The 12,811-nt window shown below is 36.2% G+C and overlaps 1 protein-coding gene across 2 annotated transcripts in view; it reads left to right on the top strand.

Annotated features, from left to right (window-relative positions):
• Positions 1-12,500, top strand: part of NRXN3 (neurexin 3) — a 751,638-nt gene extending 739,138 nt beyond the window's left edge. The window contains exon 19 of one of the 2 annotated variants that reach the window (XM_053944975.1): positions 8,924-12,500. In XM_053944975.1, coding sequence (XP_053800950.1) covers positions 8,924-9,849 — 926 coding nt within the window. In that variant the 3' untranslated portion in view covers positions 9,850-12,500. The remainder of the gene's footprint in view (positions 1-8,923) is intronic. The other variant, XM_053944976.1, reaches the window with a different exon arrangement.
• Positions 12,501-12,811: the final 311 nt, after the last annotated feature.

The following is a 12,811-nucleotide window of genomic DNA, read 5'->3' as shown; positions in this document are numbered from 1 at the left end:
TAAAAATAAGTGATAAAAAAAAAGATGTATTAAAAAAAAAAGCAACACTCAAGGGTGGTGGGGGTTTTGGCCAACAATTGAAAACATATTTGAATGGGAGGGGGATGGAAGGAAAGAGAATCCAATTATTTTTTTAAAAGTTCAAATTATGAAAGTGTCCCTAGACTGCTTTGTCTGTTCCTTTCAATGTGTGCATCTGGTTTGTCCATCTTTGAAAGTGTGTGGAATAATTTTTTCTTTAAAAATAAAATTTCAAAATCCAGCAATTGTTCTTATCTCCCTTCCTCCTGGGAACAAAGAGAACTCTCATTTTTTGCTTTTTTTTTTAGTATATCTCTACATAGTTCTATTTTGATGTATTTCTTTTCAATGGTTGAATTTCTATCTTAGATTTGATTTGTTCCAATCTAATAATGAAAAAACAAACAAAACAAAAGAGTTATGAATTGTTTTCTGCAATTTTTTCCCTCTATTTCTGTCTTTAAATAAGGAACTACTTCACTGGCAGAATCCTACAGCTGTATTTTTGAGATTCTCCAGGGAATCTGTATATAAAAGCAGTCTAATTTGACACTGGGGATGGGGTGTGCAAACACAGTCTTTACATTTGAAACAGTACATTTGATGTACTCAAGAAATGATTGCCTCCAATTACTGAGAATACGATGTCAATTTGATGGACTTCAGAAAAGATGATTCTTAGAACGAGAAGGCTGTGGGTAGCTACAGATGAAGTTGTTCTAATTCCAATGCATAAAACTAGTTTCCTTGTTTTTTTTGTTTTACTCTCTGGTTATTATTATTATTACTATTATTACTATTATTATTAGTTTGTGTATTTTTACTGCTATTTTAGTAGGGAAAAGTCTTAACTGTTTTTATAATTTGAGAACCTTTAATGAAAATGTAAATATTAATACTATAATTATTAATTTTTTTGTAACTTGCATGTTGAAGAAGTTGCAGCTTAGGGTTTGTGAGATTGTCAATGTTAGAGTTCTGTTCTTTCTTTTTGTTGATGGGCATGAATATGCTCATTTGTTTTTGTATATTGCCCATCCCTTCCTTACAGCCAGAAGCTCTAATGCTGCTAGATCACTCCGTACCGCCCTTACATGGACATGGCAACTGACTTACACATTCACTCCCATCATCTTCATCTCCTGTGTAGTACACTCATAGATTTTTACACTCCCACTCCATCCACCCTAAGCATTTTTTCTTCCTATAAGTTCCCCTTCACCACCCCTTTCTTTAGCATTGTTAAAATTTTATGTGCAGTCATCCATTCCTTAAAACACACACACACAAAAATTATAGAAAAAAAGAAAATGTTTAAAAAAATATATATCAAATTGACCAAAAAGGCAAAAAAGCAACCAACTTTGCTTTTCAAAAAAAAAAAAAAATTATACGTGCAGATATGCAAACAAGTAAAAGTAAATTCAATAAATTGTACAGGATTTTTCAACTGCAATATGCTAACAACTTTACATAAGATAAAAAAAATACAACCAAAAACAGCAGAAAAAAAAACAAGTTCAAATTTGTTAAGGTGCAAGATTTTTTTCTTTTCATGTTATGTGGTGTGGATGTATGTGTTGTTGCCTCCCTGTATCGCCCTTTGTTGTAAAACAAATATATTTAAAAAGAAATAATAAACATTTTGCTAAAAAAGTTTTTAAGAAACAACAGCAAAAAAAAGCAAGTTACAAGAATGTGGCAATGCTACTTGTCCAAGAGCATTCTTACACAACTTTCTTTTGTAAATTTTTCCTTTCATGCCAAAAAACATGCGGGCAATTTGTTGATGTAAGTTGACTGTTATGAAATCAATGTGGTATGCTTTCTAAATATTTTTATGTATTTTTGGTTACCTTTTTTTAAAGGAAATAATGTTTTTGATTTTCATTTTTTTTTTCAGTTCTCATAGGTTTTGATCTTTCTTTTGCTGATAAAGTGAATTACTTGTTCTGTTTTTCCTTTCTCTGACCTTGTTGCTGTGGCATTTTTATTTTCTAGTGTATTGTTTTGCTTTAGGAAAATATATATAAGTTTATTTCTTTTTTAACCAGTTTGTATTTGCCTTTATGTTATGTGCTCTTTGTATATTGTCGATTGCCATATTGTATTATGCATAGGACGGGGTGAAGGAGTCTGAGGCAGTTTGGTTCTGTTCTTTCTCAGTCCCCCCTATAAGCTTTCTTTCCCTTTCCCCACACAAATCACCAGTAATGTTACTTCTTTTCATGCTACTTAAATTGTATTTAACCTGGTGATGTAGCCTTCATGTCAAGTCAAAATTTATGGGACTTCTGTAGCATTTTGGTAGCTCTCCGGGTTTTCCTACTGCAGCTCTACACCATTACTACTTTATTCCCATGAAACTATTTTATTCTATTGAATTTTTTCATTGCTGATTATGTGCCTGATGTCCAGTCCAAATGATACTCTCAAGTGTACTCTTACCAGGTTAGTGCACCCACCATATTACTATTAGTATCAGACTTGATAATATCATCCAGAAATTATGCAGACAGATCCTGAACCTCTAACATTTCCTTACTACAAAAGAGGTTTGCATTAGTTTCTTCAAAAAGCAGTGACTAAAAGTAAGAGAAAGCTGTACTTCTTTATAAGTACATATGTTTTCACCATTTCTGCATAGTAATGCTGTGCTCAGCAGTTATATTAGGTTCAACCCTGGGACAACTGACACTGAAAACACAACAAATAATTGTACTGAATAGGAAGCTGTCACCAGGTAATCATAAAAGTTTAAAATAATGGTGGGAGATAGAAGAGGGCACACCTCAATTGGTTCAGAGAAGCTCAGTGTCTGGGCACCAAAATACTTGGTTTTGCTTTAGAATTTTGCTTCTAGACATGATGTCAGGACCTCTCTGGAAGGTTCTGTTTCACTAAAACTCCACAAAGGTGACCAATAATTGACATCAGTAACAGACAGCCCAACATTAACTTGTTGGGCTCCCAAACTCTGTACCTTCCTGTTGCTCATGAGCCATCTGGTGGGAAACACTGCATTTACTGATGTCTTTTAATATAGTTGGAGGGGCTTAGGAAATTCTTTTCAAGCAACTCCACCAGAAATCCAGGTTTATCAAATGACTTTGAGGACTGTATAGTCTCTGAAATGAAAAGGAGATATCTGAGATAAAGAGTTGCAGTATTCCGTTGTGGAAATCTTCTTTTTCTCTCTACTACTCTCTGTCAATTGCAATTAATTCAGACTACAAGAGTAGAAAATATTGAGAATGTTCATATACTAGGTTTTGTGTTAGCATCATCATTCCTTTGCATCAGAGACTATATCCTGAATAATTTCCTCTTTTTATCCTCAGAGGACTCAAAGCAGAATTAACTAAATACCATTAGACTGAAATTTATGAACTCAGTCTTTTAATAAGAAATTATTGTGTTGATAAAGCGGGGGGAAAGGTACGGAATTATTTCTCTGGCAAGTATTTCATATTAAAAATGGAGTCAGACTTCAGAGGAACATCAAAGAATAGAATGAAAATTGCAAACTTGTATGCAGAATTTCAAGTACCTGCAGGAATGGATGAATTGTGCAGCCTTTATGGATGACATTTTAAAGCTCTGCAGTTGCAGCTGGAAAAGAGAGACTATAAGGTGTGTTCCTTATCATCATCAGCCAAAGATGAATCTTTCAGGCTTCCTTTTTGTGTGCCTTTTGTCCTGTATCAGTTTGATGCCTGAAACTCCACTGAAGTAGTTGTGGTTCTAAAGATGAAAACCAGCAGCTGCTACAGTTTTTCATGTTGTTTTATTTATCGAATTTTTGGTGCCCTCTGCGTTCCTGGCTTGCCCACACTATCCTCACAGTTCATAAGGCTTCTATTAAATTTTAAACACTCTGTCTTTTCCAGTGGCAGAGGACTCTGACTAGAGCTCAGCTCCAGAGGTATGAATTATATATCTATAAATATTCTCATAAAGCAAAAATCAGGGCCACTCCAAGGCTTAAGTAGACCTTTTATATCCCCAGTGCTCTTGGTAGTTTAAAGAAAAGCACGACTCTATGAAAGTAGTATATGTGTTAGATTAAAAGGCTAATTTTTAATTAATATATATACACTTTCTGGAATGAGAAGGCCAAGCAAACCACTCAGCTGTTTGGTATAAGATTTCCCAGCTCACAGACTTCAGTTCTCTCAGAGCTCCTTCCAGTTTGGTGCTAAGTGTTTTGGGATTGGGATTTTTTTTCATCTACACTGTGGATGAGTTTTGCATCTATGTCACTGCAGAGGAAACAATTTTATCTGTTTCTCTTTTGTTTAGTTCTTTGGCATTGTGTTGTCAAGAGGAGCTTTTTAAAACACATATTTCTGTTCAAGAAACATCTATTTCCTCCTTAGGGGAGAAAGGACAGAGTAGGTGAAAAATAAATCTGGAAAATCCTTGTGAAATCTTTGGATTGCTCAAGTAACCCTGAACTCAAAGCATACCAGTGAACACTTTTAACAGGTGCTTAACAGCCAACAGAAGAAAAGGGGGCAAAGAAACCTGTAACTACCAGGAAACAGCCTGTATCATTCACAAGAAGAATTTAAGTCTTACAAGAATATTTGTTTGAAAGCCATGGCCCAAACTGCAACAAGGGTTGCAGCCTTGCTTTTTTTTTTTTTTTTTTTTTTAATAGCACAGAGCAATTTGGAAATTGAACCTGTAAGTTTTATTCAAGGCTGCAAAGCATTAATTTTGCAATTGAAAAATGGGTAGACATGGTGAGGAGAAAAGAAAATATGACAAACATAAAAGCTCTCTCAAACGTATTTCCCTTCGAAATTGTCATGTAAGGTTTTTCACGGGCTCCTCTAGCTCTTTCTAGAGGCCTACATCTATAAAACATTTGCCTTCTACAGGAAACCATTCAGGATCCAAATCCTGCATAAGATATTCTTGACAACCAAGTGACTGTTTAGTTTTTAAAATCTTTCAGTGTTCACCTTTAAACTGACGCGGGGCCTGGGCAAGAGGCGCCTCTATTCCACGATCAGAGGACCACTGGCTCCAGGCAGCTTCGTGCACCCTCAGCCATTTTTCTGTGAAAGATGATTCCCCCTACACACACACTCACAATCTACTGGTCACCAGACTCCCTCTCATGTCTCTTACCTGTAGAAATGTAGAACCACTTATAGAGTTGCTTGCAGGTATGATATGAAAGTTTGCACTTGCTCTATAGATATTGGTGATCATATTTCTCACACTTTCCTGGGAACTTTTCAGGATTTACATTCCCTGTTATCATTAAATAACACATTTCTCTTAGGCTGAGTGGCATTTTTATCATGCCATTTTTAAGGATGTTTTTATTCCCCTATAAATCACATACCCCAAGAAGTATTTGTTGTGATTGCATCCTGTTAGACCTACAGCTTCAAGTTTGCTGTGAGTTTTGCATAGATGCCTAAACATGCAATAAAAGAGAAGCCAGATTTGATACCTAGAGTGCTTTTTCTGATTTACTGTCACACAGCCTTTTTTGGCCTCAGTTTCTTCTATTACAGAGAATTAAAAAATTAAAAATCAAAACATTATTACCATCTTTGCATCTACCTGGTACCCCACAAAGGTAAATGCAACAAATTAACTCCTTGAGGGAGAAGTGATTCCTAAGGAAGGACCTTAAACAGTCTCTATTTCTTGAGTATGCAAGTAACCATAGTGTGGATCATTGGACAATTTGGAATAAAAACTAGTGATAAGATTAAATAATTGCATCAAAATTAATCCAGTGCTCCTGGTATAAAAGTAATTTCTCTCCTCACATACATTGAGAGATTAAAGCTTTGTAAAACTTAGTCCTGACTCTGTCTTATTGCCTTCCATCCAACAGACTTGCTGGTGTTGAAAAGCTCCATTATTTTCTCCACCACTTATGTAAAACCCCACTTATCATAGCAAGTCTATCAACTTTACTTAATATTTCAAGAGGGCTGTGATAATTTTTATAGTTCCAGTAGTCTTGATCATTATCTCAAGTCCTCAATAGCAACAAAAACTATATAACTATGACCTGGTTTTAAATGCAAGGGTTACTGGGGCAAAAGGTAAATAGATATTAAATGTAAGAAATGTCTGATTCCTTCCAGAAAATTAATCATTAGGAGAACCAAGATAACTTATTTTTGGACAAAAGCTACCCAAAATATTGCTCCAATGGGTGGCAGATCAACTACATACTGATGCTGTAGGCCAGTATAATAGCTTTTAAGAACAAAGGCACTTCAAGGCTCCAGATGAGCTATTAAAAGCTGACAAACTTTTTTTTTTTCCTATTGAGTGCCATAGATGATGAATGAAAATCACAGATGAGTATTGCAATTGAACAGTAAAACAGTGATCTTAAAAAACTGTTTAAAGGAACACTATCTATCCCTGATTTTCTGAAACTTAAATTCCAGACTCATGCAATTTGTTGCAATCCTCACTTAAATTCTGTTATTTTTATTCATTTTTTTACCAGGCTCACAGATGATCTTTCCCCCCAAGGCATATTCCAAGTTCATCCTGAGACCACCTGTTTGCATAGATTATAGATGCTCTACTCAAGCCATGGATAGGCCTTCTGGACATTATAAATCATATTATATGCTCTAGTTTCTACATTGCTCAGAAAACAGCCCAGATGCATGAGCACAAAATGCAGTGTAGCCATTTGGCAGACTACACTGTAGGCTTTTTTACATAATTTTTTTGAAAGCATGTAGTTTGGAGACATTGATACTTATTTCCTCAGTCTCTCTGCAGTAACAAAAGAGATATATGAACATACTGTGGAAGCTCAGAAAACTAAACAACGTGTTCAAATTGTTCCTTTGTATGTTAACTTAAAACTAGCTTTGCGTGAAAGTATGCAAAGTACCACATTTCTTATTTTGGCATAATTTCTACCCTGGTACCTCTGAGAGAATTCCGACTGTTTCAATTGATTAGACTGTGTCACCACTTAGTTTCCCATTAAGGAAAAGAATAAGCCATATTGCTATTTCAGCTATCCAGATTTAATCAAACTGTTAAGTATCTTTTTCAGTATATTTCTGTCTCCCATGTGTAATTTGTTCAAATATATTGCTCTCCAAATACATTTAGAAGGTATTTTGATTTTAGACAATATTCCTTATAGACATTCCATGGACATTACTGGCAGAATTCAATGGGAAACAAGTGCATGTAATATATAGGGTAGATTTGAGAGAGTAGAACTTTTGACTCTGATGAATTCAGCATTGTAGCTATGCCAAACTGTTCATTAGCAGTTACTAATACATAACTAAAACCCAGAATTATTTATTTAGAAACTACAATTCCTTTTGTACATCCTCCTTAAGCAATGGTGAGTATAAATCAAAATTTCCTATGCATTAGGAATGCTTCCTACTGAGTTGCACTCCTTTGAACAGATCTAGGTGATTTTCATTATGTCAGCTGAACAATACAATTTGTATTTTAAGCTGCTTACTTAAATGGCTAGGCAAAGAAAAATTACCCAAAGGAAAATTTATACACAAACTTTCAAAACCAATATAGTTCACTCTAAAAAAAAATTGTTGATGACCTGTATGTCAACAGAAGACTGTATAACCAGAGGTAGAGGAATTATATAAATTAATAAGATTCCATGCCTTTTTTTTTTTTTATTCCACAATATAAGTGGAGTGCTAACTACCATAGACTCAAAAGTAGAGGTGCAGTCACATTATAATATAGAGACAACACAAGACTATTACTCTAAAAGTAGCAATATTGCTGCTCAGAATCCAAATCATAGAAATGATGCACTGATTTTCTTGTTTCATTTGCATCTTATATTGTTGTAAGGTACAAATGTTACATCTATAGCTTTATTATTCTGCTTGAAGAGGAGACCATAAGTCCACCTTATTTTCAGCCCTCTGTAGGCAGGTAACCATCATGTTAGAAACCAGCAGAACTGATTGCAACTCTCTGCCTGTCAAGAAGTTACAGTAGGTGTGAAGACAACTTCTGCAGTACAGTTCTGTGCTCAAGTGTTAACTTGGTTCATCAAAGTCCTTATTCAGTTATTTTGTCAATCACAATAAAATCTATCTTAATTTTTAATCAAATTATAGTAAATGAATATCAAGAAGAATGGAAGATGAAGATAGCATGGCACTAGTAGCCCCAAAAGATGCAAGGAAAGGGACATTCTTAGTGTCAAACAGAATGCTAAAGATTAAAAAGTGATGAACATTGAGTGTACCTTCATGGACCCAGTAAGTAATTGGTTCTTATTCCATCCCTCACTTTCATGAACCTTCCCACAATTTAAAAGCCAGACAATGATCAGGAAGAAATGGATGAATGGAAAATCCCATAGGGAAAGGACTTATATACTGCTGCAGAGGGTGAGCATATTAGAATGGCAGAGAAGAAATACCACTGTTATTTTAAATGAAAATAATCAGAAGAGGAAAAACTGGCAAGATGAGTGGTGGAAAATATATCTAGGAGAACATTGGTCTATGGCAGTCTAAAGTAATTAATTTAAACAGTAGTCTAACCAAATGCTTGAAAAAGATCACTACCAAAAATTGATGACCACAGAGTCACTTGAGAGTATCTTCAAAAATCAAAAAATTTGGGTCTGTAAAAATTCAGGGTATTTCACTGTACATACCTAGCATAGGTAGGAAATGGAACATGCACCTTACCAATGTCCAAGCAGGGTGGGAGGGAACACTGAAAAGCAGCCCCGGGAAAGTATGTTGGTAGTGTAGCTAGAGAGAGATAGCTGACCCCTGACACCTTTTCATAAGGCCCAGATCCTCTCTCACCCTTAAATGAACTGAAAATGGTGCATTGTGTCATTAAAATGTACTAATCTTATTTTTTTTTCTCTTTTCCATCCCAGGAGGTGAATTAGTTATCCCTCTACTTGTAGAAGACCCTTTAGATATCCCTCCTATTGCTACTCGTGCACCTTTCATTACACTTCCCCCTACCTTTCGCCCCCTCCTCACCATTATTGAGACCACCAAAGATTCCCTGTCCATGACCTCTGAGGCGGGGTTACCTTGCTTGTCGGACCAAGGCAGCGATGGTTGTGATGATGATGGCTTGGTGATATCTGGGTATGGCTCAGGGGAAACCTTTGACTCTAACCTACCCCCTACTGATGATGAAGATTTTTACACCACCTTCTCCTTGGTAACAGATAAGAGTCTTTCCACTTCAATCTTCGAAGGTGGCTACAAAGCACACGCACCTAAGTGGGAATCCAAGGACTTTAGACCTAACAAAGTCTCCGAAACTGGTAGGACTACTACCACGTCTTTGTCCCCTGAGCTGATCCGCTCCACAGCTTCGTCCTCGACTGTGATGATTCCCAAATTGCCAGCCGGCAAAATGAATAACCGTGAGCTCAAACCCCAGCCTGACATAGTCTTGCTTCCGTTGCCCACTGCCTATGAGCTAGACAGCACAAAGCTGAAGAGCCCGCTAATCACTTCCCCCATGTTCCGTAATGTGCCCACAGCAAACCCCACGGAGCCGGGAATCAGACGGGTTCCGGGGGCCTCAGAGGTGGTCCGTGAGTCGAGCAGCACAACGGGGATGGTCGTCGGCATTGTGGCTGCTGCCGCCCTCTGCATCCTCATCCTCCTGTACGCCATGTACAAGTACAGGAACAGGGACGAGGGGTCCTATCAGGTGGACGAGACGCGGAACTACATCAGCAACTCAGCCCAGAGCAACGGCACGCTCGTGAAGGAGAAGCAGCAGAGCTCAAAGAGTGGCCACAAGAAGCAGAAAAACAAGGACAAAGAGTATTATGTGTAAAAAAGAATAATTATTTATATATAAATATAGAAATACTTAATGAGATTTAACTGAGATATCAGAACCATTGCAGCGAATGAGATGATTGGGAGATATCGTTTGTGGGAAAAAGTATTGGGAAAAAATTCAGCAGTGACTGTTAATGTCTAAGTCATCACTTGGAGTCAGCAAACTTTGCCCTAATGTATTATAAAGCACACTTAGCGTTCTGGAGATGGCGCGCACAGCTCTGCTCTGTTAGTGAACTCGGACATCTCCAAATCTCCTCCTCCGCTGAACTTTCTGCAAAGGTAGAAGACTTCATGGCTTACTTGTTTCATATCTCCAAGTGAGTCTTTAACAATGTTCGTGGTCCCTGACTGTATGAATAATTTTTCAGTTTACTTATTAAAAAAAAAAAAAAAAGAAGGAAAAAGAAAAAATATAAACATTATTAAACAACAAAGAAATATTGAACAAACTGATCTGGCCGTGTCCAGCATACACATAATTTTTCGAGATTGGAGGAGGGGAATAAATGAGTTTGGAGATTGTTGGTTTTTCGGTTTGATTTTGTTTTGTTTCTTGGGTTGCTTTTTGTTTGGTTTCTTTGGTTACTTTGGGTGAGGGAGGGAAGAGTGGAGTGGAGTGATGTGGGGGGTGACCCAGGACATGAGAAGAAATCTCGGAAAAAATATCCATAATAAATAAAGAGAGACTATTACCGTATATGAACTCAAAAGCTACCCGTGGTGTTTACTCTGCATATCTGGTTGTATTGTCTCTACAATCCGTCATCTTGTAGTAAGTTGTTTGCTAACAACGCAGTTAAAGTGTCTGATGAGTGGTGCTGAGGAAAATTATCATGGAAAGCTGGTTCTCTTGGATCTGGCTCCAGTATTTGCAGTTGAACTGAAGAGCAGATGGGTTTGGGTCTGTTCTGATCAGTCATTGGCTTTATTTGAGTATAGCACTCAGTATGCATTTGACAACCAAAGTATAGTTAACAGGATTCGGAGATTCAAAAAACAATGCTTAAAAGTTATTTACTGTCCTGAACTGAATATACTGTGCAAAAATAAAGGAGCCTTCCTCTGGGATCTGGTTCTGTGACATTGCAATGCATGCAAAAAATAATAATAAATCAGTTTAATAAAGTGATCAGAAAGACACCACTGGAGTTCAACTTGTGACAAGACCAATGAACATCCGAAAAGCTAAACACTTGTAAAAGAATGCAAATTACATCGTTTTTTTGACATATAACTGTTTTTCATATGTAATATTTTAATTTTGTAGCTTGACATTTCAGATCATCTCTGTCTTTCCATTTGCCCTATTCTCCCTTTTCCTTCTCTTTTATATAAAAGAAAATAAATAAAGCTGCTGTGACACACAAAAAATAATAAAGAAAAATTAATTTAATAATTTAATATATATATATACACACAGATATATTTATCATGGTATGTCTGATGGGACGGCTGGAAAAGGAGTTCTGTTATGGTCTTAATGTGGAATGAGAATGTTCTTGAAGAACAGAGTAAAAAGAAACAGACAACAAAAGCAAACCTTAAAATGTGAAGGGAGCGTGTGTTTTAGCTTTGTCACAGTTACCTGTGTCAAAAAAAAAACCTGAAATTTTGTTTACATATTTTACTACTATTTTTTTGCTAGTATAATTTCTATATGGATACCCTAATGGTGTATATACTGTTTTATGGTTAAATTGGGAATGTCTTATGTTTTATTTGACTTATTTAATTTGGTTGTTTGGTTTCTACATTTTCCCAGTTATTGTGAAAAGGATTATCTTACTGTACAGAACAATAGTGAGGTGGTTTGACGGCCATGCTTATCATGTGCAAAAAAGTAGATGAGGGAGAGACAGACAGAGTGGGAAACAACAGAAACCAAGACAGGTTGAGAACCCTGGGATATCAGAAATGAAAACTTTTGCTGTATGCGGATGAAAAATAATCAGCTGTTTAGGTTTAGAAATCTACTCTTGCTGGTGTTTAAAGTCGCATGAATATTTGACTTTGAAGAAGTTTCATCAGATACACACACGCACATGGGAACTTAAATTCAGAAAAACAGTCTTCTCAAACACTTAGAGAAGGCACTTTCATGTTAACAAATATTTTCAGTGCGTGTATGTGTGCGTGTGTGTGGTGCGTGTGTGCGTGTGTGAGGTTGAGCTTTTTTCTTTTTTATTTTTTATACTATAAAGAAAAAAAGACAGGCTTTAAAAAGGTACAAAAGCACGATTTTAGATGACTTAACTGGCCGAAACTATATAAAAATTGATTATATCTTGATGTCTGTAAAAGATTGCTGTTCTTGGAGTCTTGGAGTCTTGTGAAATGATTTTCTGCTTTCTTTCTTCCTTTCCTTTTTGCTTTCCTTTTTTAAGTTAAAGGAAAAAATATTTACACTTTCCTTTTTTGTGTAAGTTTCTATTGGACAGTTTTTGGGAACATGTGCATTTCTGTATGTGGGCTACTACCATATCCCTGTTGCTTTATGGACAACCTGAAGAATTTTTATTTGAGTTATTGTGATGTTATTGCTTTTATTTCCTTTCTTTTTCTTCTTCTTTTTGATTCTTTTTCTTTTCTTAGTTGCATTTTGTTTAAAGATATGCTTAGCAATAAAATGTTCTTCCCAAAGCCCTGGATCTTGCTGCGTTTTTATTTCCAAAAGACTTCAGGGAAATTACAGACCTTTAAAGGTGAAAATATTCTGTGATGTAAGTATCCCCCATCCCACAGGAGTGTCTAGCCACCAAATTACAGAATCACGCTCATGTTTGCATTTTTCTGTTAGTCCAATGAACCTTTTTTCTTTCCTTTGCAGGGATAGAAATTAAACTTGAGTCTGGAGTCTATCTCATACCACTTCCACCACATCAGTTGCACAGTTCTCTGTAATATGGGTTTCAGTTATCTCAGATAAAAGCATACCTAGGACATTGATTAGT

Source organism: Vidua chalybeata, chromosome 6 (assembly GCF_026979565.1).
Source record: "Vidua chalybeata isolate OUT-0048 chromosome 6, bVidCha1 merged haplotype, whole genome shotgun sequence".
NCBI lineage: Eukaryota > Metazoa > Chordata > Aves > Passeriformes > Viduidae > Vidua > Vidua chalybeata.
Note: the sequence above shows the minus strand (reverse complement) of the source record. Positions and strands in the feature narration are given on the sequence as shown.